The 22,439-nt window shown below is 42.7% G+C and overlaps 1 protein-coding gene across 4 annotated transcripts in view; it reads left to right on the forward strand.

Moving 5' to 3' along the window:
- INPP5A (inositol polyphosphate-5-phosphatase A) overlaps positions 1-22,439 on the forward strand; it is a 232,379-nt gene that overhangs the window by 31,936 nt on the left and 178,004 nt on the right. For all 4 annotated transcript variants that reach the window (XM_081007209.1, XM_081007211.1, XM_081007210.1 and 1 more), the window contains exon 2: positions 15,291-15,332. In XM_081007209.1, the coding sequence (XP_080863335.1) occupies positions 15,291-15,332 (42 nt within the window). The remainder of the gene's footprint in view (positions 1-15,290; positions 15,333-22,439) is intronic.

Genomic DNA, 22,439 nt, shown 5'->3' on the forward strand with positions numbered 1-22,439 from the left:
GCCTATGCTTGGTTTAAGGGCCACTTGAGACCTTATATCCCTGCCCCAGTCGCTGGGGTTTTGCAGGGAGTTGTTGTTCATGGTCCCTCATGGCTCATACTCACTGGCTCACATCCACCAGGAGTTGTGCATTCAGTATTGTGGGACCAACCTGGCTGTGAGATCAGGCAGGCCCCCTCCTTGTTGAAGACTTTTGAAACAAAAAAATCACCAGACGTGTTAAGTAAGCTTTGCTGATTTTATGGCTGATCTCAATTGATTTTATTCTTCACTGTATACCACTTAGAACCTACACTGTTAAATAAATTGTTGAAAGAAATAAAAATATTACAGAGGTATAACACAGAAATCAGGAGGAAAAAGGTGGAGGTTAACTGGCACGCTTCAACCACCACAGCTTGCCATGCTTGGACAGAAAATTTGTGGGGGGAGTCCTCCCAAGTCTGTTTCATCTCTGATCTTAAATGTGCATGTAGTCTACCTCCCTTTCCCCTGTCAAAGGTTTCTCTGGACTTGGAAGTGCAGCCCCTAGTTTCACGGCAACCAGACAATTGCTCCCTTTCTCTTTTGGTCCAGCGACACAGTGGATTTGTAGCTGTCATCAAGACCATTGCTACCCGTATCTCTCATTTGATGGGATTTTCCTTCTTGTAGGTGTTGGCTTGCCAGGCTGGGCTGTGGAGCACCGCATTTCCTTACATTTGGGGGTGACTTCTGGACTGCTGTCATAAAATAATGTTCATGCTAGCTGTGCTTCTTAACCATGGATTGTCAACCAGCTTCAAACCTTGGTTATGATAGAAACTTGGCTTAGTATTAATAAAGGTTAAGGTTGGGGCAGACGTAGGCTTGGGTGGCAAGTTACCATCGCCATCTTGCTGCAGGTACATGGGTCTTCTTGCTGTGGTCCCAACAATGGACACAAATGCCCGGGTCAGGGCAGAAGAGCCCCTGCTATTGCTTGCAAAATGTATTCCACATAAAGCTATTTTGGTGTAGCCTAGGAGCCACAATAATGCCCTCACCTTCACCATGCAGCGGTCATTTGCATGTAGCAAGGGAATCTGGACCATCTATTTGCTTTCTATGGGTTCCTCTGCTGATGTTGAGGACTCCTCCTCTTTGCCTTCCAACCAAGTTGGAGGAGAAGGAGATCATGCTTCAACGCTGCTATCCGTAAGCATGCTTCACTTAGAAGTGAATTAGTTTTGAAATCAATGTGGCTTCCGTCCAACCAAATGTGTGTTTGGCTGGAGTATTAAAATGGCTTGAGTTCAAATGCTTTGGCTTTTAACTGGCTTGTGGATTGAGGGCCATGTCTGTTATACGCCTTGTTAAATTGGGACATGACCTTTAAAAAATGTAATAAGCTGACTTTGTTTTCGGCCCAGTCCTCCAAGTTAACTTGCATACCCGCTGGTCATTGCAGCATTCCGTTTTACAGATGCAGTTTATACTTGCGCCGTTTCCCAAGAAAAGTCTTCTGTTGATGTTAGTGCTCCAAGGATCCTGCCCTTCAGTTGTTTCAAGGTGTGTGCCCTACCTTTTCTCCCTGGGCTTATCTCCCTTATCTCTGCCGTTTAGCTGTTTGTGCCTTAGGTGTGGCTGTGGTGGTTTCTTCTCCATCTTTGAACTTGGCCCTTGTCTTTTCTTGTTCCCTTTAATTTTCTTTCTGCGTTGGCGTCCTTCAGCTTTGCTCTCTCTTAGGCAGTGCTGTTTTTTTGCTAGGAAAAGAGGTGCCAGAACTCACCACGAACACCTTCCTTGTTGGCTTAGAATGGCAGTGGCGCCCACCTGAGAGGTTCCGGCAATTACAGCTGAAGAAAGCCCTGCTCTTAGGGTCACGTTAACCAGCAAGGCCCCGTCTTCTTATTACAAATCCATGAAGACGCTGTCTGTGTGGGTGGGATCATTTGGATAGCCACAACAACCCGATTGGGTCCCTCGGTTGCTGGGGTAATTCTGGCCAATGGGGTTGACAGAATTGGCAGCTGGGGGGCCTATTTATACTGCTGCACGTTGCGTCGAGCTTCCTCTTAGCGCCTCGTGCATCGCATCACCCGCCCACCCTCCCTATATTTAGGGTTCATTATGACCTTGCTATGCTGTCGTGGGTCGTCCGCTTTTGGGACAGGGGCCCGGTAGGAATTTTCCTATTTGGCTGATTGGCTGGTGCCACTTGGGTTTTGCCTGCCGCATAGCAAATCGTCACAACTTTGTAAGGTTTGGCGGTTAGGCATTGGTTCAAGGTGTGGTGAGGGGAGGTTGTCACACCTGCCCTTCCCAATGTGCGATAGGGTATTCCATTAAAGGAATCCAGGTGCTTGCCATGCTTTTGTCCAATCCCCTTCCAGGGGTTAGGGCCACACCAGAGCACCTGGGAGCATTTTGGGGTGAGGTTGCATCTGTTGTAGGACCAATGCTCCTGCAGTATGTTTACCCTTACTGACTTCTGCCGGTGTCCAGTTGTCAGTTTCCCTGCCAGTGGTGTAAGTGCAAGTACCGGTAGTCGAACCAATGCCTAAGCAAACCACTCACATTCTGTATTCAATAAAGTTGTGGCCAAAATTATGCCAATAACCTTAAGCTAATATTGGTGTCAACTGTGTCTTTCTTTGGGAGGTCTTGGGGGTCTTCATGCGCAACCAGTCCAAGTTTCAATGTTTCCCTCATGGTTCATAGCTGTGTCTGAACTCAGGATCATGGTTAAGGTCTCTCATTCTTAGCCACGACCTGTAACCATCAGTCCAACTTTGAGTCATGGATGAGGCTGTTTTGGCTACATAAGGATCTACTTTTGTAGAATGAGTTTGTGGTTAGTAAATAGGATCCTGATAGAGAAACTCTGCTGTGACTGTTGGTGTCCAGCCTCCTGGGAAAGATCTGTCTTGGCCTGTTCGTGCCTCTGTTGTTTCAGCAAACCATATTGGCTTTTGTAATGTTTTCCTCTGTAAGAATTTAATCCATTGTTCTTGGTGTGTGATGGTATTTTATCGCCATTGTGTGTACTGCCTTGAGTGCATTAAGTAAAGGATCGATATAAATTATAGAGGGGAAGGTGGGGTGTCTTTTGTTTGGTTTGGTTTGTTTTGTTTTTAAAAAGCCCTGCAATATTTAATCTTTCTATTTGTCTTTCTGCTGTGAAACTTTGTTCCATAAATCAAGGCCTAACCTAGGAACTTGAATGCTCTATTTCTTCTATTTTGACAATTTAATTGTGCATACTGGAGGTGTATTTAACATTTCTAAATGCTAGGATCAAACTCTGAACCATTAGCTCCTTATAAGCATAATTTTAAAGATATCCAGATGGTAGTGCTATATCTCTAGGTGTTAAAATTTTCAGATTTCTTCGTCCGGTATTAAATGTGCACAGTCTTTTTTTAAGACAACAAAGCATAGTAGCGACAGATTGCTAAGGACTTACCGGTACATTTTAAAGATGGCAGAAATAGCAGATGTACTGGACCTGCCAGTTTTACCACATCGAAAGGCTAATATCTTACAGACCTTCAAAACTGAGAAACAGAACAATTAAGTAATGTACTGCACCATCCTACACATGTCTACTCAGAAGTCTCATTGAATTCAATGGGGTTTAACCTGAGGTATAGGAATGTAGCCTAATTCTCTCAGTGTTGAAACTTGAGCAGAATGAAAGGGAATCACTGGTTGGGGAAGATGTTTTGGAACTAGATTTGGTAACTTTTCATTAAGATGTTTCGAGCGGGAACTATGGAAGATGTATTTTGGCATGTATTGTTCTTCAGTGAACTTTGGTTGGAGTCTTGTTAAATTTGTTCTCCGGATAAGTTTTCTGTGAAAGAAATTTTCAAAAGGAATTTGTATCCTTTCTGCATCTGTCTATCCTTAAAAAGGGGGATATATATTGTACTTGGTCTTGTCTGCGGGCAGGCAATTGAACTGAATACTCCTTTGGGTTCTTCCCAACGCTATTATATTACATGTGAGCAAGAATGTGAAATACTAAGCGGGCGGTATTGCCATTTAAACCTTGCAATTTTAATGATTCACTTTGTCAGGTTATCAATCCTTTTAAGGTTTCTGGCATGAAATAGCCAGCCAAAGTACTCTCAAGTCTTGATCTTTCTAGTGCTTATGTGTTGCATCATTTCCCAACCAGTTCTATTTCACTTCCCATTTACTTTAAATCAGAAAGCAAAATTCTGATATCAAAGTCTCTAATTACTATATATTAGCTCTCCTTTTTTTAATATAAAAGGTGCTGCTGGAGAGAGTATGAGGGTTCCTGTCCATATGCAAGACAACTCCCAGGTACAGCCTATTTTGTTCACTCCATTGTCAGGGAAAGTCCTGTCTGATCTAACACTGATTCATTCACAATTCATTAAAACGCAGCCCTTTGTAAAAGCTAATGGCGACTTAGGATACTCAAAGGTAGGGACTTTCAGTCTCCGCAACTGATCCACAGGCCTGAGCTGCTGTGCTCATTAGGCCTGACACTCTCGAAAGTCCATACCAATCTTGTTATTAGTAATAAAGAGTTAACTCCAACTTGCACGGTGTGATTTACTGCTTGCTCACTCCTGACAGTTAGGAATGATTGGAGTTGTAGTCAAACACCATCTGGAGCCACACAATTCGCATCCCTGTCTCAAGAGAATGTTATTTTAACCACAAACAGGAGTGTTTACATACAGAGCCTCAAGTGTGCATCGTTCAAAGGGTTACCGCTCGTTTTGTTAATATTACAAACATGCCTTGTATTGGTATGCAACTTTCTTCATAAAGCAATTTTAGGGAAACTTCAAAAGGGGTCATTAAACTTTACCCCCTCCTCACTTCTGTATTCTAGTTGCTGCTATTATTTCAGCTTTGTCTAAAAATATATAGTTTTGCCGGGCATGTGAGTGTTGGGAAGTTAAGAAATTAGCTGTGTGTTGTGAAGCATTCTTTGTTTCAGTAACTTAGCAGCTCATGTGGTATCCATGTGCTTGCAGGCCTATTGCTTTATGTTCCTGACCAATATTATAAGCACTCCAAATTTAAAACACACACACACACACATATGCATAAAATGAGCTAGCATTGGTAGGACTCAGAATTTCAGGAAAAGGTCGAAATAGTGTTTAGTTGAAATGAGAGGTGGTGAACTGTGCACATATCATGTTATTTTAAGAGAGATTCTACATACTTTTGCAGTTCTAAAAAATAAGCTAGCAGGGACAATGGAGTGGGGGGAGCAACTGGCTGTTCAAAGTATGTGTAGTACTGTGTAGAAAAAAGCAAATAAAAGAACCAAAATATTTATGTTGACTGTAAGACAGAAGTAGCCCGGGTGTGTGCGCAACAAATGTGGCCCACCAGGCCCTCCCTATCAGGCCCTCAGGATCATCACTTGGCAACATTTCTTCTCAGGCCGTACCCTTCACTAGTCCTTCTCTGTGCCCTCTTTTATTTGGCTGGAATGTGTCCTTGAACTGCAATACAGTACAGGTTGCGGCCATTTTGTGTGAGGGTTCCTTTCCTGGCCACCGCACAAGTCAGCGAAGCACACATAAAACTGTTATGCCCCCACCCCTGTTCCACCCTCTTCTGGGTCCAAAAGGACCCATACATTGGGCAGTCCCTTTGTAATGCCATACCTCCCCGCAATGGCGGAGGGTGTGCTGTACTTTGCAGCAGCAGAGGACTTTGCTGCGCATCCCTGTGGTGGCAGAGGGTCCCACCATACCTCCCCACAGTGGCGGAGGGTGTTCCGCGCTTTCCCACAGCAGCCGAGGGCCTTGACGAGGCTCCCTGCAGTGGTCAACGGCCTTAAAATGTAAAGAAGTAGGAAATTTAATAAAAAATATTAAATAAACTTCCATATAATATATTTAATACATTTTCAACTCATTTAAGAGTAGTTTAATTGATTTACTAGTCATATTGCATCTGCTTCCCCACTCAGAGGTCTAAGTGGAATCTATGCATGCATAAGCCCCACTGAGTTCACCTAAACTTGCATCTCCTTTCCTGGGAGTAAGCCTCATTGAATTCAGTAGGGCATGCTCGTGAGTAGACATGCATTTGCTTGCACTGCTTACCGAAAAACACCCTCCCCGTCATTCTCACATAGTACCCAATGTCCCATTTCAGCATAAGGCAGCCAGCTATATCTTCTCCCCTCTACCCCTCCCCACAGAACCCCACCCCCAAGCCCTCATCCCACCAATCTCGCCCTTTTTATCAAAGGGAGGGAGGGAGGGCAGGCAAGCAAAACAACCCTTCCTTTTTAAGATGTAGGAAAGCTATTTAGGGGCAACCAACAACATAAACACCACCAGAAAATAAAAATGGTTCTCCCTATTTTTTTCACCAGCGGTTGTTTACTGATATATTGCCCTGTTGAAACATTTATCACAATGTTATTTCAATACATCTATACAATGGTATGGCGATTTATTGCACAGCCCTAGCACACACCTGACCCCCTGACTGCTTCCTGGGAAGGGGAGGAGTGAGGCATTGGGGAGTTGGCACAGTATAAATGCACCAACAGAAGCAGTTATTGGCCCTGCTGATGCATTTGTGCTGCCCCAACCTCACTTTTACTCCTCTCCTTGCTAGTATTAATCAGTGACTGCTGTCTTGGAGGTCTGATGAGTACTGCTGACCCACCGTACCATTTCCCACTAATTTCACTTTTAGGAGATGCTAAAAGCAGGTGCTTTGGGCAGGTGCTGCCTGCAGCATTTTTTTAAGCATCTGGGTCACTTAGACACCATGAAGTTGTGGAATAAATACCAGCTTCATATCAGCAATGTGCTTAGTTCTAGTTAATTCATAGAGGACCATAGAGTAAGCAGTCCTGCCCAGCGGCGTAGCGTGAGTTGTCAGCACCCGGGGCAAGGCAAGTAATTTGCGCCCCCTAACCCGGGGCAAGGCAAGTAATTTGCGCCCCCCCCAACCCCTAACCTGCCGATCTGAGTCGAGTTGCTGCTGGCGCTGCCGCCCAAACCACGCCGCTTGCCCGGAGGAGGAGTGGGGCAGAGAGGCGAGGAAAATGCAACATGGCCCAGCAGCTGCAGCAGCAGCAGCGGAGGCGGGGCTGTGAGGAGGGGCTGCCTGGCACGTCCTCCGCTGCCCTGACAGCCGCTGCCTGCCGGACGCCTTCAGCCCGGGCGCGCGCACAGCTCGTCGGTTCCACGAGACATGGGGCTCTGCTACAGCCTGCGCCCGAGGCTCTTCGGCGACTCCGGAGGCAGCGAGCGCGCCCCCCCAGATGTTGCGCCCGGTGCGGCCGGCCCCCCTGGCACCCCCCACGCTACGCCACTGGTCCTGCCAAAAGCCTTTGTTCTTTTTGTTTTTCACCATGTAACTGACCAAGAAGGATGTTTAGGCTGGTTGCTACAAGCCTGGACTGTGTCTCTTTAGCAAGCCATCTTTGTGCTTTTATACAAATAATTTAGGAACTTTGAAATTAAGTTGCACAGCCTCTCCTTTCTTGCTGCTTTATGGAAAAGCACATGAATCTCACCTTTGAAGAGTTTGTAAGTAAATCATTTTTAACTTCCCAAATGCATGGTTTCTTTTTCTTGCTAAGTGAAGTAAGGGGAACTTTGGGGGGGGAAACGTAAAAGGTATAACAGCCTTTGGAAGAAATTTTAAAAAGTCTAACAGCCCATATTTCCATGCTTTACTTTGCTGGAAGTTTTGTGATTTCAAATTTCTGCTGGGGCTTTTTCTCACTAAAAAATACTTGCCCCATACCTTGATCTAGGCATCCAGGGAATTCTCATTTTATTCTTTTAAACTAATTACAACCAAACGCTAAAAATACCAACAGAAGCACTTTGGGCTCCCCACATTGAGTTGATCTTGCTTTACTTTTGTCATCCAAAGTCCCCCTGAGGCACCTCAAGATTCAGAATTCTTCCAAATCCAATACATTCAAACCACGAGAAAAAGACAGAAAGCTCTCTCCCAATGGCTCTGAAGGGTGTGTATATGTAAGAAGTCAAATAAGCATCTGAATTAGGAGAGGGTGACTTTTTTCCCTGGTGAAATTCCTCATGTGTGCTTGTCTCAGCGGCCTTATTTGGCAGTTGGGAGGAACTAGCATCGATTGCAGGGTGTTATTTTCACCATGCCCACAGAGAAATACTCCCATACATTTGCATTAAGTGAAATTTGATTATTTATTTATTTTTATTCAATAGTCCACCATTGGTCATTAAAAATTACCAGAGGGTTGGCTACATATATAAAATTGGCAATGAAATGTTTATAAAATCTGCTGTACATAGTGTAAAATTCATATCCAATATACACAGTACTCAAGAAAGCAGGCCCACTCTTAATTCCAAAGCGCCTGGCAGAAAATATATACATTTTTAATCTGGTGTTGTAAACTGGAAACAGTGTTGGCCTTGGGTGGGGACGAGGAATTGTTCCATAACATGGGCTCTGCTGTCAAGAAGGCCCCATTATATGTTCTGTAAACTAAGTCTTCGTTTGTTGACGGAATAACTAAATGGTTTTCCTTGAGTATGACGGATTTCTAAAGAATACATAGACAATGAGCTCTCTGATGTCAGGGACTGGCTGACCAATGGAAATACCACCTTGGTTTTCCAGGAAGTTCAACCAGGATCTCTTTGCAGAGATGAAGTGACCTTTGACTCAGTGTGTTGTTTCAAAAACTATCGGGAACCCTTTTAGAACAGAACCCAGCAAGTTCATTTTCTATGTAGATCTGACATTGAAGCTGTTGTTTGTTCCACAATATCGTCTTCCTGCTGCCATCTGGTGAACAAATTCAGTGAAGGCAGCTGCTGATTTATTTATTCACTTTTATTATATTTTATACCCACAGCAAATAACTGATAGTTTATATGTGGGAAGAAGTTTCCAAATATTTTAAAATGGGAACTAAACTCTTATTTTATTCAAATACTACCAGCTGTGATCTGTTCAAATCTCATCACTTGTCAGTATGTCTCAGTGGACAGAGATTTTGGAGGGTTTTTGGGCTTGCCCACTTCAGCCACCTTATCTTCCATCATGGAGTTGGATTCTGCTAGGACAGTTAACTACTTAATGGCTTCCATTTCCCTCTTCAAAATTAAATGTTCTATTCTGTTTCACATAGTGGCTCTGAAGACGAACAAGTTCAAATATATTCTACTCTTAATTGCTATATAAATGCTATATAAAAGGTGGCATGCATTTATTTGATTGAAGACAGGATCGAGAGGAAAAATTGTAATGTCGTTTTGTATATTCTTTTAAACACCACAGGAATGTGTGTTGCCTAATAGCCAAAACTTTGATTCACTCATATGTGCCCAAATACAGTAAGCCTTGCAGAATGTTTCACAATCTCTGTCACATTTAGTGATTAGTTTTGTATCCAGCATTCAGAGGTTGTTCCTGTTTCCACTCATGGCTTCCTTTGTGTTTTGACATAATCTCTGCTGCCTTCTAATACAAATTAGTTTATAGAAGACCCATGGAGTGACGTCCAAGACTGTGCTTTGCAGTTGCCATGTTTGTGCCTTACTTAAAAGGGCAAGGCCTTGTAGCAGAGCTCATGAGCTCCAATTCCATACAGTGGTATCTTGGTTCTCAATCTGTTCCGGAAGTCGGTTCCAAAACCAAAGCATTCCAAAACCAAGGCATGCTTTCCCATAGAAAGTAATGCAAAATGGATTAATTCGTTCCAGACTTTTAAAAAGTACCCCTAAAACTGCAATTTAACATTAATTTTACTATCTAACGAGACCATTGATCCATAAAATGAAAGCAATATTCAATGTACTGTACTATAAAATAAATAAGACAGCTGTGCTCGCTTCGGCAGCACATATACTAAAATTGGAACGATACAGAGAAGATTAGCATAAATAAGACAGTATTGTAGTTGATAAAAATTAAAATTAAATTTTTTTTCTTACCTGCACTGATAATAGTCATTGTTTGGATGGGGGGCTTTTATCCATTTCTACAGTCACACAATCAGTCAGTCAATCAGTAGGTGAACTGGGTTCCACACAGTCACAAAAACAAATTAACCGAAAAAGCCTAAAAAACAAAAACGCAAAATACCGGTAAATAGCGAAAACAAAAGCGCCAAACTTAATCCGTTCTGGAAGTCCGTTTGACTTCCGAAATGTTCAAAAACCAAGGCGCACCTTCTGATTGGTGCAGGTGCCCCGGAAACAATAGCCAGCAACCGCATCGGATGTTCAGCTTATGAAAAACGTTCAAAAACCAAAACACTTCCGGGTTTTTGGCTTTTGAGAACCAAGGTGTTTGAGAACCAAGGTACTACTGTATTCTGTTTCACAGCCACATAACTTAATGGCAGCAGTAAAGCTGATAGGATGGTGAAGTGCCCTTATGCTGTGGAATTCTTAGGCTCGGTCTACCTTGGAAGGAGAACCTTTTCAGACTGATGGCTGTGTTCCATTCTGGGCAACGTTCTGAAGGCCACATGTTAATAATGAAGGCTGGGCTGCAAGCGAAAGTGTTAATTTCCCCTCTGCACAGTAAACTAGCTCTAACCCACCCCCAGCATTCTCCACCCAGGAAAGCAAGAAGCACGATCAAAGTTCAAAGTTTCCAGCTGGGTGCATAGCTGTCAAACATCGCTTATTTGGCGGGACATTCCCTTATCCCAGCGCCATGTCCCGCTGCTGTCCCTTATTGATGAGGCTTCGTTTGGCTGCTGGCTGGGCTTTCTGCCTTTGGCTTGGAGGGGCTCAGAAGTTGAACATACCTGTGCCCGGAAAATCCCTTATTTTGGCTGCTGATCCCTTATTTTCAAGGCTGCTGGTCCCTTATTTTCAAATCTGTAAGTTGACAGCTATGGCTGGGTGAAAACCTTCCCATTTTCAACTAACCACAGTTCTCATTATGTTTGAACCCACTCAATCTGCGGTTAGTAATAACTATGGTTTGCTGGAAGGTCGAACCTTGGTTAAAGATCCTGGCTTGTTTTCAATGAACCGGTTAATGTTAATAATCATAGTTTCAAGTTCAGAAGCAACACTAAAATGTGGTTAAGTTGAAAACAGAAGTGAAAGCTTCTGATCTCCTCTTTGTGGTTATCTTGGAGGCGGGGAGGGGAGGAAGAAATGCGTCAGGCTTGTACACACAATCTGTTAAGCTACAGTTTGGTGTTACATGCAAACCTAGCCTTTGTGTATTCACTTGGGCATGAACAAGGACGTGTAGGTAGGTCCATAAAGGTACAGCAAATATTAATTTTATTATGTTTCTATACTGCCCTTCATCTGAGGATCACAGGACGGCTTCCAATATAAAAGCACAAAAATACACATTTTGGGGTGGATAAAAAAATCAATGATTTTTTTAAAATTAAAAATCAGATTTTTTAAAATTTATATCGGATTTTTAAAATAAAATGCTTTTGGAAGAAAAGTATTTCTAAAGATAGTTTTCTATTTAAGTTAAATTATAGTCCAAAGGCTATTCATCAGGAAATAAGGATTTGTTTTAAGTTTTTCATGTGTGCTAAAACTCAGAAAAGTTTTTTTTAAAAAAATTGTTTAACCACATGAGTTAAAAAACATGGATACATATGCTATAATGTTATTGTTTTAGTTAAATAAATTGTTTAAGTTGTTATTAAGGAAATGATTATTTTTCTCCTTCCAATAAAGTACAGCAGAAAAGTTGTCCAAATATAAACAGTTAACTTATTAAACCTCACAATAATTTCATAATTATCTATGTATTTCTAACAGTATGACCAAATCAGTAAAAACTACTCTGAACATTTATTATTCCAAAAATGAAACCTTTATCTGGTTGTAAACACGGTATTAAGATGATACCAGCAAGAATAAGTCTTGCTGTACAAAAAAAGAGAGATTTAAATCAAGTTTTACTGACTAGTGATTTAAATTGTGATTTAAATTGTTTGATTTAAATCAAATCCACCCTGACACAATGTAGTAACAAACTAAAGCTATACCTTCCCAACACACACAGTTTGAAAGGCCATAGATAATTTAATATGCCTTCTCCTGCTTTGTGGCTCCTTAGTATACTCCAGAACTTAGAGCGAGGAAACGAGCTGAGAGACGGTTCGAATGCGAGTGGAGGGAAACTGCAGTCGAATGCAATTGAACACTGGTGAGGGTTCATCATGGAGCTTACCTAGTGGCAGTCATGGCAGCAAAGAAGTGCGCATCAAGCCCACTAGCTCATCTGCCTGTGACTGTGCCTGGTGCAGAGAAAAATGGCTGTGTCTAAACTCCCTTGGCTACCTTGACTGGTTGGGTAGGCAGTCCCTTTCTGCCCAAACCCAAATGCAGAGAGCATGGCCATGGCAACTGGAACTTTGCCGCCACTGTATAAAAGAGGGCTAGGAAGATGTAGTAGCCATGGCTGATTTCACACACCAGTCAGCGACGCTGCTTTGAACAAGGCTTTGAGCAATACAATTTTGCAAATGGTAACTTGTGACTTGGTGATCACAATGGAAATGGAAGAGAGAAAACCAGAAACATCACACCATTGAAAACATGCATGAAAAAGCACTAAAAGTTAAATATACAGTGCCTAGGAAAATAACGCTTTCACCTGGCACCACAAAGATAAAGAGGGGAAAGGAGGGCATTCCACAACTGGGGCGTCACCACTGGAAAGGCCTTCACATTTGCCAGAATACCCAAATGGCTTTGGAAATAGATTTGTTACTTTCCCGATGGCCTTCCGTGAGCTGTTCCAGCAGAGCTCTCTTTATGCTCCTTTGAGTAAGAACAGTCTTAACTGCCTTTATATATATAAAAAATGCTATACTGACAGGCTTTAAAAGCATGTCAAATGATAGTTGGCATTTGTGATTATAGGTCCATGAATTTTCTCTGTAATTTTCCAGAACGCCGTGCAGCCGCTGAGCAGGAATAAAAATAAGTTACCAGCTCTATGGCTGGGTTGCCTTTCCCATACCTCTGTCCTCTCCTTGTGTAATGCTGGAATTATTTGGCATCTATAAAACAGCTGCCATAAAGTATTTTATAGTGCAGCGATCCCTTTTCATAACACCGTTGACTGACTGCCTTGGACATAAATTTATTTTGTGGCTTTTTTTCTGGTGTTGAGTTTTGCAGTTTTTGCAAGGATTGAGTTGGCTAGGAGCTGTTCCCTGTTTGGAGGTGGTTGTACACCAGAGGCTTGTGAATTTGCATTCCAGCCACTGAGAGCCAACTTCCCGTTTGTGTAACAAACTCAGTCTGCAATATTAATTGTTTAAAAGGCTTGCAGTGAATATAACATGGTGGTGTGGAAGGTTTGTGATGTTTGAAAATGCCCTGAACTGATGCGACTCACTTCTCGTATTTGTTTTCCAAACTGAAAGTGGCGCCAAAACATTTTCTTCATTTTGCTTTTCGGAATTGTAGCTCTTGACAGTTTAAAACCGATAATTAGTCACACAGAAAACATAAAGCTTTGACGTCATTACCCGAGAACCATAAAAATATTTTCCTTTCTCTTTTTGTGACAACCTATAAATCACTGTTTTTGGTAAAATATGTCTATTAGAAGTTAACAAGTGGGACCTGCAACAAAGTGTTGCAGTGTGGAGTGTTTCTAGTTTAGGTGCCAGCCATTTAGCCCTGATATCTTCCTGTGTATTTCATTCCATTCCTCTTCTCCCATAATTTTTATTAGATTGTCACATTCCTGCCTCCCCTGCTTCCAGCAAGCAGCTCACAATGCTTTTAGATAGTCTAATTTGTGCACTGGGCTGTACAAGTGATACTATTGGTGGACACCATTGCAATATCTTGGCCTGTCAGTCCTAGAAGACCTGCTCCCTGGAGTGACCAGAGCAGTTACCAGTGGTGAGCCTACTGGGGTGCTATGACTCCAGCAACTTATCAACAGCTCTGCCTCCTATTTCCAGGTCTGGCAGGGTGGGTGCAGCTAAAAACACACACATTTGTTTCATTATTCCCCCGCATTTCAAGAGTGGCAAGTGTCTTCAGCAGCAGCCCCATGTTTTTCATTTTTTTGTAATATCTGCTTCCAGTTCAACTTTCTATGTGCAGTGGTACCTCAGTATTTGAACATCTCCATTGATGAACATTTCGGTTTTCAAACGCCATAAACCCTCAAGTAACATGCCACGTGACTTCTGCTGAATGCAAGATCCTGTGGCCTAGCTGCCAGCTATTGAGTTTTCGGTTTTCAAACGTTTCAGAACTCGAACGGTCTTCCGGAAAGGATTATATTCGAAAACTGAGGTACCACTGTATCTGAGTTTTGGTTCCGGAAAAAACGTCTGCTGTATAGCCTGGCAAGTGGTGCTATGAGAATATCAATTCTCAGTTATTATGAACGAATCATAATAAATATACAAAATAAAGATACCAAAAATTTGATATCAATAACAGCAACCACCGCCACCCCACCCCAAACAAACCTCACCAAACAATACCCCAGCCCAAGAGTATCAGACTTTGTAGCTGGATTCAACCAGGGGCCCACCCACCCCAGCCAGGTGGAAGAAGGCCTTCAAGGCGGGGAGCAGGTCTTCCAAGACTCACAACCATAATGGTCCATTGACTCTGCTGGGACAGGCCAGCTCCATCAGGCTGCCTCCTTCCTTAAATGTCACCTGAGGGCTGCCATTCCATCAAACTGCATCAACAGGAGAGAGGAAGCAGAGCTCACTCCATCGCCTTTGTTGGAGTCTCAGCTCCATCAGCTACCTTCCTGCCTCAGAACTGTGTCAGCTGGTCAATACAGGAACAATGGTCTAGAAATTGGTGCCTGAGTTTTGATTTTCCTTTTTCCCCTTGTATTTTTTATTTTTTTTTATAAAACAAAGCTTGTAAGCCTGCAGATAGGGAATGTCTTGTTTTGAATTTATGTAAGCCGCTGTGAGAGCCTTTTTTGGCTGAGGAGCAGGACACAAATACTATAAATTAATTAAATATAGTGAGTTGTATCCAGTGTTACTAAAATTACTAATTACTTACTAACATTAATGGTCCTAGATTAGTCATGCTTGTTCATTTCAATGGGTCTGCTCTGAAGAGAACATTGAATGAAACCCACTATGTCAAAGTTCCTTTGGTGAAAAGTTTTATTGGTTGTGTGCCTGAGAGAAGCAATATCAACTTCCAACATCACAAAAATCAAAAGTCTTATTTGTGTGTAATTGAAATACTCCTTTTAAGTGTGCACATGCTAAAATCAGTGCTTGTATCTTTCGCTTAGTCATTTTGCCTTGTCTGTATTACAGAAGTCATATATTAATTTTGTTTTATTTGTTTATTTTCCAGCCAGAAAATTTACAGAAGAATTGGCTTCGGGAATTTTATCAGGTACAGTGAGAACTATTTTCATTCATGGCATAAAGTCAAACAGACTGTCAGCGTCTTTATCAGTGGGCTAATCTAAACATCAAAAACATGAAACCTAAAGAATCTGTGAAAATTAAAAACAAAAGAACAGCAGGACTGGAATAACTTTTATTTTTTTTTAAGTGTACAAGGGACAGTAGGCTAATACTCAACTGTAGGTTTTGACTCTTGTATACACAGCCTTAGAAGAGGAAGATAAAACATTTCTCTGCAAACTGCCATTATAAACAAACGTCCTGAACAAAACAACAATTTTCAACTGTCACTAATTAAAGCCATATAAATATTTCCTTTCTTGGACCCCAAAACATAAACATTTGTCAAATTTATACTGAAATGCATTGTATAGCATTGTTCAAGACACCATATAAAATATTTGAGAGACTGTCCATTTTGTGATAAAGTTTTTTTTTTCCTCCCAAAAAATAAATAAATTCTAACATGTATTTGGCTCTGTTTAAACTCTTACCGGAAATTATGAGTAAGGCTGCTATCATAAACATGCTTGCCTGGAACGTAGTATTAATAAAAATCAATAGATAGGGCGGTCACTTGCAAGTTGCGAGTAAAGGTCAGCCAGTGTTTAAAAGAAAAATGAAGGATTTGTTTCAGTGGTACTGTATAGCCATGGCCCGACTTAAAGAGAGTGATTTTGTTTCTTTTATGTGTTACTAGATAAGACTTCAACATATAAATGTTTAGAAGAGGGATGGGAATGCTGTAGCCATCCACATGTTGTTGGTCTCGGACTCCCATTAGTCCGAGACAGCATGGCCAATGATAAGGGATGATGGGAGTTGTAGTCCAACCAACATCTGGAGGTTCCCCATCCTTGACTTGGGGGAAATGTCCCAAACTCTAAGGATCACAGAAGCTGATTTTTTTTCGGGTAATAGATACACTGGCCTGAAATTTTAGGATCAAGTTTTATATTATTCTGGAATAATATAAGATTCCGTTCAAGCTAAGGTCCTGTGAAAATCAACTATTTATAGACTTTATTCATTTTTGTCCATGGAGGAGAACTTGGATATCAGTTTATATTGTTTAGCACCCACGTAGATAACCTCATGTTTCCTTGAATGGTTGAACTCTTCTAAAGGAGTTCCCTTACTCTGTGGAAGAAAAGACTTTTAAGTGAGGAGTAGAAGTGGATGTGCTGAGGGGGGCAGCGGGCGGTCAAAGCAGTAAATGTCAAATGTGAAGTCTAATGGGAAACCCAAGCTTGAAGTGTTCTTATTGTCTCAAATGTGTATTCACTGGGGCAGATGATTTAGGGCAGGGATGGGGGAACTTGTGACCCTCTGGACTCCAACTCCCATCTGCCCCGACCAACATGGTTGGTGGTCAGAGATGATGGGAGATGTTGTCTAACAACATCAGGAGGGCCACAAGTTCTCCATCCCTGGTTTTAAGGCCTACCATCGGAGCATCTCTAAAATCTTTGTAGAGTGGTTCAGGCCCCACTGAAATGTCAGAGCTTGCACTGGTTCAGCAGTTCGGTGAGTAAAACCGATAATGACAGCAATCAGGAGTGACTCCAGGGCTGGGTGTGCCCTCAGCAAAGTGTCTTCTTGTGGACCCCCAGCTACAGTAGTGACACCCCCCACCATTTGTTCCTTGATTCTGACAACAATTCCAAGCAGAAGCAATTTCCCCAGAATTTCCAGGGCATTGTGGTTGGTAGGGAGGCAGCCATCTGGATGAAAGTTTTTTGTTTTTGTTTAAGAAGGCCCTATAGCAGGCATCAGGGATCTGCTGTTAAGGATGCTCTCCGGTGTTTCACTGACCTGCCCAGCTGTCTTTCTCCTTAGTTGAACTATGATACTGGAGGTTCAGCTGATAGACAAGTGCAGGGGGTTGCATAACAATATGGGGAGGTAAGCAGGGAGAGGTTCTGCCTACCTTACTTGTCTGGTGTTACCTCTATATCCCATTTAAATGTATGGAGGAGGCACCTGGTTCTGAAGGATGTCATCAGCTCACAATGCATGCAAGTGGGGTTGCTTGTTGGAAAGTGTCTCTACGTAAAAAAATTCCTTCATATGTTGGAAGCCGAAGCCCTGGGCATAAGCAGGCTAGGCATATATTAGGCAAGGAGGATGTGTGGCTGAAGGGGACCTTGCCCTAAATCAGTGCCTGAGGAACACAAGCTCAGTTCAAACCCTGAAGGGCTTTCCAGACTCTGTGCACTGTGTGGAATAGGGAAGTAAAAATGACTCTAGATTTTTTGCATACAATCCAAATGACGTTCATGCGGCAGGTGCATTTTGTTGTAAATTCCCTCCCTTCTTGTCCCTCCCTGTCTTGTTCTACTTTAATGTCCCTGGCAGTTCTTACAGGCAGTAGCGGCAGCAGCAGCAGTTGTAGCTTCCCCATTTCTTGGGAATACTTTACTCAGTCTGTAGGTCAATCCACACGTCACAGGAAACCAGAGTGAGTGGTTTACCATTATTCCACTAATCTGGGCCACTGTGCTCCTCCCCATCATGCATGGGGAAAACAAACCACAATCCTTGACTAAGTGTTATGTACAAATTGGGGATTGTGGTCGTTTGGGTTGTGTGTGTGTGTTCTTGTTTTTTGCTCAAACCATGATCAGTAAGCCAGAACAGATAGTGGCTACAGATCATGGTTTGTTTAGACTGAAACAAACCATAACTCCACAACAGTTCTTACTCCAGATGTTGAGAACGTGTGGCCCTCTAGAAGTCATTGGACTTCAGCTCCTATCATCCTTGACATGTTGGCTGGGGCTGATGTGAGTTGGAGTTCAACATCTGTGGGGCTATAGATTCCCCCACACTGGGCCTGTTCCTTTTGCTATATGGGGTATAGGATACATACAGCAAAATTTGCACTTCATGGAGTTACAACAGTAAAAATATACGCAAATAACAAAAACTTTCTTTAAAAGTCCCTGCTTTTGATAAATGTGTTCTCTTCATTAAGGTAGGGGAAATCAGTGTCCATTGTTTTTTAAATGGTTGTTGTTGGAGACATATCACAATGTCAACAGAGAAGAGTTGGAAAATGATTGTAGATGGTTTGTTTTGTGAAGTTGAAACAAGATAAACCACAAACCACATTTCCCCCGTCCTTTCTGCGGAATGTAATTTGCATGTATAGTCGTGTCAACATAATGTTCATAACCTCTGTTAAACTGAAAGTTGAACAGAACTTCTTTAAGTGGTGCATACACCCTTTGAAAAAAAAGGAAGAATACTTAGTGGTACTCACACGTATTTCTAGAAAGTGTAATTTGCTACGGCTTTAAGATTTCTCTTCTTCCGTATTCTTAACCGTTTTGATCTACAGTTGCAATGTTGCTTCCCCACCACCACCCACCCAATTGACTGTATTTCAAGAGAAGCTGCAAATAAAGCTGGTGCTCTCACTTCTGTATTTTGTTGTTTGAACAGATTGGCAAATCTAGGGAGGAACTGCAGAAATTCTCTTTCTTATAATTTGCTAATTTATATACCGCCAAGGTGGCTTCTAAGTGCTTCATAAGCATAAAAGCAATTACAGAAAATAAAAACACAATACAATGGTACCTCTGGTTACGTACTTAATTCGTTCCGGAGGTCCGTTCTTAACCTGAAACTGTTCTTAACCTGAAGCACCACTTTAGCTAATGGGGCCTCCTGCTGCTGCCACTGCACCACTGGAGCACGATTTCTGTTCTCATCCTGAAGCAAAGTTCTTAACCTGAGGTACTATTTCTGGGTTAGCGGAGTCTGTAAACTGAAGCGTGTGTAACCCGAGGTACTACTGTAGTTAAAATACACAAGAAAGCAATTTCATCAAAACATGAAAATAAGCACTTGCAATGAAGTTCTCCAATGAAATAAACCTATTAAAACAGCATGGCTTTTAGGAGTTAAAAGAGCAATTAAAACAGGAGGTTCAAGTCAGGAGATCATGTAGGGGAATAGGTGTTTCTTCAAGAGCAGCAGAATGCCAATACTGATGGGATGTCTTGTATTTCCACAGTTATTAAAATGTGTTGCAGTTTTCCACCCAGTCATCAGTCAGTATCACTTTCCTTTCTACCAAGATTGTCTCCCAGCCACCTACCTTTCTGAACTGACTGGTAGAGTTGCCAGGATTTCAGGCCCCAAACCTGAGGTGTAGGGGTGACCTGTGGTGATGTCACACTGGGCAGAACCTGGTAACGTCATGAAGCATGGCACATTGCTCCTGCAGCCCCTCATCTTGCATCAGGCATGCATGTGCTCTCATAACCCACTCCTCTTGAGCCCAGCTGTCACGGACTGGTTGGACACAGAGGAATGGTGGGAAGAACCAGCCGGGGAACCACCAAGGGAAAAGGCGGCTCAGAGCCCAGGGGATTGGTGGTGGGACAGTGATGAGTGGTCAGAGGGAGAAGACTGGGAAGAGAAGGTGTTGGGAACGGAGGAGGTAACAAGGTTTAGTGAGGTGGGGGAGTCTGTGGCAGAGAGAAGTCCAGAAGCAGAAGCAGGGGAGAAGGGGGGCCAAGAAGCAGAGACGAGTCTGACTGGTGAAGGGGCAAGGGTGTCTCCCCTGCTTACTACCTGCTGTAGTAAGCTTCCCTTTCCCCTTGTCTCCCAGAACCAGGAGACGCGTGAAGAGGGTGGAGGAGAGGTTGGCTTCATTCAACCACAGTCTCCAGTTATTTGGGGAAAGCCTTGGAGTGGAGGGGACTTAGACAGCTGTGGGGAGGCAGTATAACAGGTGCATGGGAGGCCAAGGGACAGAGATGAGTTCGGCTGGTGTAGAGTGATGGGTGTCTCCCCCTCCTGCTGCAACAAGCTCCCTTCCCTGCTCTGCCTCCCAGAACCAGAAGAGGGCTGAAATAGGCGGAGCAGTGATGGGTCAGCCCTGGAGGTCTGGCAGAAAAGGTGGATTGGTATTTACTGCTACATCTTTGGGATATTTGTAGTATATTGGCTAGGATTTCAAACACCAATAATTGCAACAGTAGCATGTAAAATAGGAAGGGGAGGGGGATCTGCTGTGGCTGGTTTTTTACGAATCAGTTAGCAACCATAGTGTTCCTCTCTTGTAAAATATGAATATTAATTGACTTCCTTTGTGTGTGGACGATGCACATGTTTTCTCTCTTACTTTCAGTCTGGGAAGCTGGAGGTGGAGGGGAAGCAAACAGAGAAGGTGGTCCCCACAGCATTCCCTCAAAATTTCAAATGTGCCACAGGCCCAAGAAGGTTGGTGGCCCCTCCTTTTCGGCAAATAGAATGATGCAAGATGGTGGCCAGACCCCCCACCCCATGTGAAAATTGTTTTTGACACTTATAAGAAGAAAGGAACTCAGAGAGCCATATAGAACAATTTGAGCAAGGCTGGGAGTGACAGTTGATTAACAGCCAAGTAAATTCATTGTATTACACGGGAGGAAGTTTGTGAGGGAGCGGTGTTTCTCTAACTACCCTATATCCGTGGCTGAAGTGATAACGGCATCATCAAGTGTCCAGCATGAGCCTACTGAAGTGGAACATGCTGAGGGGATCATCAAGCAGCTGATTCATGATGAGTCATGTGCCCAGAGAATTGCTACTGTATTTGTAGAGATATTGGATAATCATAGAATTGTAGAGTTGGAAGGGACCACAAGGGTCATCTAGTCCAACTCCTTGCAATGCAGGAATCTTTTGCCCAACGTGGGGCTCAAACCCATGACCCTGAGATTAAGAGTCTCGTGCTCTACCAACTGAGCTATAGAGGTCTCTGTCCACTGGAGATTTATTTATTTTTTAATATCATGATTGACACATGTAGCTGTGTGGTGGCAGGTAGTCTGTTATAAACTTATAATGGACTTTTGTAACTTCTGCAGACTTGATGCATATGCCTCCTGAGAAGTAAGCCCATCAAGTTCAGTTGAGTTTACTCCCATGTAGGTGGATATAGGATTGCAGTTTTGTCTGCCAGGCTGTTCCCCTGAGTGGAAAAAAAGGTCAACAGGGGACACTTGTAGGCTGGCTTTAAAATGAAGCGGTTTGAAGATTTCAACCAAGCGAGTTGGCTTTCAAACAAGAAGTTGCAGATTAACATTTATGTAGATGGAAACATACTGATAACTTAAATCTGATTATGAACGCCATGATACTGTTCCCCGCACCTCACTTGTTAGCATTTCCCGTTTTCCATTGTGGAAAATGCTGCTGGCTTGGTTTGGTTAATATTTATAAAATTTGTGGAGGGGGGGGGGGGAGAATTCCATGTTGCTACCGAAATAAATATCCAGGGCAGCTCATACACCCACAACACCCACACCCATTAAAAATAAGACTTAAACTACAAGTCAACATTCACTTAACTTGAGAGTAAAAGTAACTGAATTCAGTGGGACTTACTTCTGAGTAACAAGCATTGCTCTGTACTGTAAATCAATAAAATGTTGATGTTATTGCAATCACAAACCAAAAAGCAAAATTTTGCAACAGGTATAAGTAAATAAAAACTATCTCTCATTATCCCACTTCTAAATGTCCTTTTCTCATAGAACAGCAATCGGTGCTCTTGATGCTGTTGGATTCCAGTTCCCATCATTCCTGACCACTAACCTTGCTGGTTGGGGCTGGTGGGGTCCAACCATTTGAAAGATGACAAGTTCCCTAATCGTATCCCTGAAACCAGACTGAAATAGACTTAGAGCATCTGGGTCATCCTGCTACCACCCATTTGGGCAGTTTGTCCAAGCAGGATATATTTGCAACTAGCTGGTAGTTGGGAAACTCGAGTTAAAAGCACAGTTTCCCCTTCAGGACCGATCTCACAGCTGCCATGTTCATAGTGTCCAGGAGCATCGCAGATTAGCAATGAAACAAGGAAGATGAGACACAAAATTCAGGTAAGTGGAGGGCACAGTCAAAGAACACTTACTGTATGTAACAACTTAGGGTTGAGGGCAGTTGCTGGAATGCAACTTGCTGTGCTGGCAAAGGCTCATGGGAGGAGACGTATCAACGTCCAGAAGGCTGCTGAAAGTCTGGAAGCAAACAGGACTGGACTTTTGTATGAAAAGGCTATGAGCTCAGTCCAGTTCTAGACACAAAAATGAAC

The sequence above is a fragment of the Podarcis pityusensis genome (genome assembly GCF_964106645.2).
Source record: "Podarcis pityusensis genome assembly, chromosome: 5".
NCBI classification, from domain to species: domain Eukaryota; kingdom Metazoa; phylum Chordata; class Lepidosauria; order Squamata; family Lacertidae; genus Podarcis; species Podarcis pityusensis.